This window comes from Chrysochloris asiatica, unplaced genomic scaffold, assembly GCF_000296735.1.
Source record: "Chrysochloris asiatica unplaced genomic scaffold, ChrAsi1.0 scaffold00120, whole genome shotgun sequence".
NCBI lineage: Eukaryota > Metazoa > Chordata > Mammalia > Afrosoricida > Chrysochloridae > Chrysochloris > Chrysochloris asiatica.
Genome location: NW_006408638.1, coordinates 9,982,211 through 9,986,259, shown reverse-complemented (window position 1 = coordinate 9,986,259; position 4,049 = coordinate 9,982,211). Strand labels below are relative to the sequence as shown.

Sequence of the window (4,049 nt, the reverse complement as noted above, 5' to 3'; positions counted from 1 at the left end):
TACTGGTCCCTCCTCTTTGCTCCCTACTTTTGCATTCCAGTCACCAGTAATGAGCAATACATCTTGATTGCATGTTTGATCGATTTCAGACTGGATCTGTAGACTCAATCTACAGATTGAGTAAGTATGGTTAAATAATTCAACCGTGGTGCACATCTTTCCTAATTTTAAACCATTCAGTGTTTGCCTTTTTCTGTTTGAACAAATGTTTCTGGTATATATATGTGTTCTTTACATGCATAATGAAGTATTCAGGAATAATCATCCTCTGAAATGTTGTCTATAATTTACCATGATCCAGACAATCGAAGGACTTTGAACATACATAAAGCATAGGTAAACATCTTTCTGGTATTCACGTCTTTCATCCAAAATCCATCTGTCGTCAGCAATGATATCTCTTATTCCACATCGTCATCTGAATCTGGCTTGAACCTCTGTCAGGTCCCTTAAATGTATTGTTGCAGCCATTTTTAAATTTTCTTTAGAAAAAAAATTATTTTTAATCAGTATTAATAATATTGTACAATTATTTATGCATTCTGTTATGGCTTTTTTCTTTGTGATGAACACAAATGTGAATCTCTTCTAATCACCTGGCCAGGTAGCTATCTTCCAAAGTTTTTGACATAGATGAGTGATTGCTACCAGTGCTGCATCAGCTTTTGAAAGATTTTAATTTGCATTCCATCAATTCTGGAGCCTTGTTATTTGTTAATTCCTTCAATGAACTTCAAACTTCTTCCTTTAGTATTATTGTTTTCTGATCATGCAATACCTATTTTAATGGTTGAATATTTACCAGTTCTTTTTGGTACAGTGACTCTGTGTTTTCCATGGACCTTCTTTTGACGCTTTTTTGCATCAATATTTTCCCAATAGAATCCTTCAATATTACAAGTTGAAGCTTAAAATTGGTCTTCAGTTCCCTTAGCTTGAGAAATGCTGAGCATGTTCTTAATTTTGGCTTTCTAACTTCAGATCTTCACATATTTCAGTATAATATTTAACTTTGTCTTCCTGAACTGGCCTTTGACCTTTTTTATTAATCTGTTTTACATCCTCATTTCTTCATTTATTTTAGCATCTCTATGCTGGAAGGAAATTACAGAATCTTTTCTCACATCCATTTTGGTCATTTTATTCTTTCTTGTCTTCTGAATGATGCTTTCGAATAAGCACTGGGTTGTGAACAACAAAGTCTGTGGTTCAAATCCACCAGTAGCTCCTTGGAAACCATAAGCATGGTTTATATGAGTCTGACTGACTTGACAGCACTTAACAACAACAATAACAATAACAACAACATCTCTGGATCTGCTTTTGCCTCTTGTGGTAGCCATTACATAATCACTTGGTCTGATAGGTTTGCAGCTCAGGGCCTGTGTTAAAAAGTTGGTCAATCCTGGCAAAAGTTAATTATAGAGTGGGTCATAAACTGACCAATTCATGGCAAATTTGTGGCCTGGCCCATTATTTTAAATCATCATTTTTAACATTGTAAAACCAGAGTCAAAAACACCATACAAAGAAACATATTGCAGCACAATGCACAAGAAGCTTTGGCTAGTGAATTGAATGTGCAGTGTTAATAAATATTTTTATTTTTAGCTATGATTTAGTTTTTAAAGGTCCATGTTAAAGGGGAACATGTAAAGAGTGGGGTCTGTAGTAATTGGGAGTAAAAAAGTATACTTTGTGCCTGTATCAATATAAAGGACCAATCCAAGCATGTTTTTGCATGAGGAAATATGACTTAGGGTATGTCAGAATTGGGAGTTGCACTAAATATCATTGATATAATAAATATTTATCAATGTATTTAGTGTGCATTAAGTGAGATACTAGATACCATAAAAATTTTTTGTCAACTTAAATGAAACCCTGAAAATTCTCAAAAAAAACCCAACAGAATAGCATTTAGAAAATGCTCAAACCCAGATATAGTGACTTGAAAACTATTGGATTAGAATAAAAGCTGTATTTAAAATAATCTTCCATTAAAATTTGCTTACATTTAAGACTGGTAATATTTACTTAAGAAAAACTATGAACATATCACTAAAGCCTGTAGTTGCAGTTACATGTATATTTCCTTATGGGCAACTATCACTGCAGTAGTTAAAATTTTTTATCACAACTATACTGGAACATATTTGAAACATTACTTAAGAGCTAAATTTTATTTTCCCTGGTGTAATACCCTTTAAATTTAGGGTTCTCCATCAACAACTTTCAAGTACTAGAATTTTACAGTACACAGAAATTTGACACAATTTCATTTGTTCTTTTACTTACAAAATGCCTTGAAGGTTTCAAAGTCATAATAATTATTATTGTGAAACAGAATTTGAAATGAAAGACAATTTTATTGCTGCAGAAAAAAATTCACCTATAAACATAAAAAAATCTACTGTTATTGCAACAAATATAAAAGCAAAAAGTTGCAGTCTCTGAAAAGTGAAATTGTACACAGAATACATAGTCTTGAGATCTTCATATGTAAATATTGTATAATTATATGAGCATCAAAGTAACCAGTACTTTACTTTTAGATAGATGGTTCCTTTAAAGATGTTTTATTCGTATTACTTCTATTATCTAAGACTGACATCTTAAAAAGGATAATGAAGTAAAATAAGAGTCATCTGTTTACTTTAAAAAGGATCCATGGGCTAGAAATAAACAGAAGTAATTTCAAAAATGCATTTATTGAACTGGAAAAACAAAAGAACAATAGCTATACTAATACTAATTTATAAATACATAAGGATTTGACATTACCTGCTCCTCAGAAACCCTATGTAGGGTAGCTATGGGTCAGAACCGACTATATGACACATAGCAACAACAAGTGCACTGTGGGATAATACTCTGAACTGCATCTTCGGTTTGAACTGCAATGTTGTCAGTTCAAATTCACCAGCCATTCGGAAACTCTACACAGAGTAGTGATGAGTAGGAACCAACTTTTTTTTTTTTTTTTTTTTTACTTTAAATGCATTTTATTTTAGATAACCTACACGTTTTTCCCTTAACAACAACAAAAAAATGCCTCTGCACCAAATAAATCAAGGTTTCAAGATGACATCAGTCCCATTTTGTCCAAGTCCTGGTGTTGTGTGAATGAAGAGCAGCAGCCAGCTAGGATGACAGGTGACAGGTCCAAATAATTGCCAAATTTGTTAACATTTTTCCATTTCTAAACCATCTTTAAAGAAAATCATATATGCGGTGACAACATCTTCACGATAGTCCAGCAGAGCAACCATCCCATCTGGATTCATGTTTTCACCAGTAAAGAACTGGTAGTTTTTGAAATTAGCCAGGATGTGCTTGATTTGCTCTGCAGCCCCTGTCATAAAGGATTTTACTATTTCTGGTTTCTGTTCTTCAAGTTTGCCTTTGATTGATTTCATGTAATCTTTGATGTACTTCTTGTAGGCTTCTTTTGTGAAGCTGGTTTCCTGCAGGTGATGGTTCATGACAATGTTAACCCCCGTGACTACTGTGCTTTCGGTGCCTTCACTGTTGGTGCCTTCAGCGGAAGCGTTTCCACCGATGAGTGAGTCGTCAATGTTACCCTCTGTCCTGCTGACCATGGCTGATGAGGTCCCGGTAGATGATCATGATGGCGGCTGGCAGACGGCAGCGGCACTAGCTTCAGGAACCAACTTTAAAAAGCAATGGGGGGAGAACAAACAAGATGGCGGATCGGGTGGACTTATAGCAGAGAGCTCCGCCAACAACAACACAGAATACCCGACCAAGCAGGCTCAAGGGATGGTCCCAGAACTCTAAACCACATATAAAGGAATGCTTAGAAGGTTGGAAGGCTCTCAGCTGGGGAAATTTGTGGCAGAAGCAAGAAATCTATTGCTTTCTAGTCCGGGATGCTTGGCTGCTCCAGGAGCCGCCATCTTGGGTGAGACCACATGGGGGAAAGATTGGAGTGGCCACAGACGCCTGGCAGAACCGCTGAGATAAAGGTGTGGACATTCTTCTCTTTTGGTAGCTGTTCATTGGTCCCTTGCTGTCTGCGCACCTCC

At 35.8% G+C, this 4,049-nt stretch overlaps 1 protein-coding gene across 1 annotated transcript in view; it reads right to left on the bottom strand.

The window, feature by feature from the left end:
• The window catches only part of LOC102823990, a 12,643-nt gene extending 9,041 nt beyond the window's left edge, over positions 1-3,602 (bottom strand). The window contains exon 1 of the mRNA XM_006868653.1: positions 3,191-3,602. Coding sequence (XP_006868715.1) covers positions 3,191-3,602 — 412 coding nt within the window. The remainder of the gene's footprint in view (positions 1-3,190) is intronic.
• Positions 3,603-4,049: the final 447 nt, after the last annotated feature.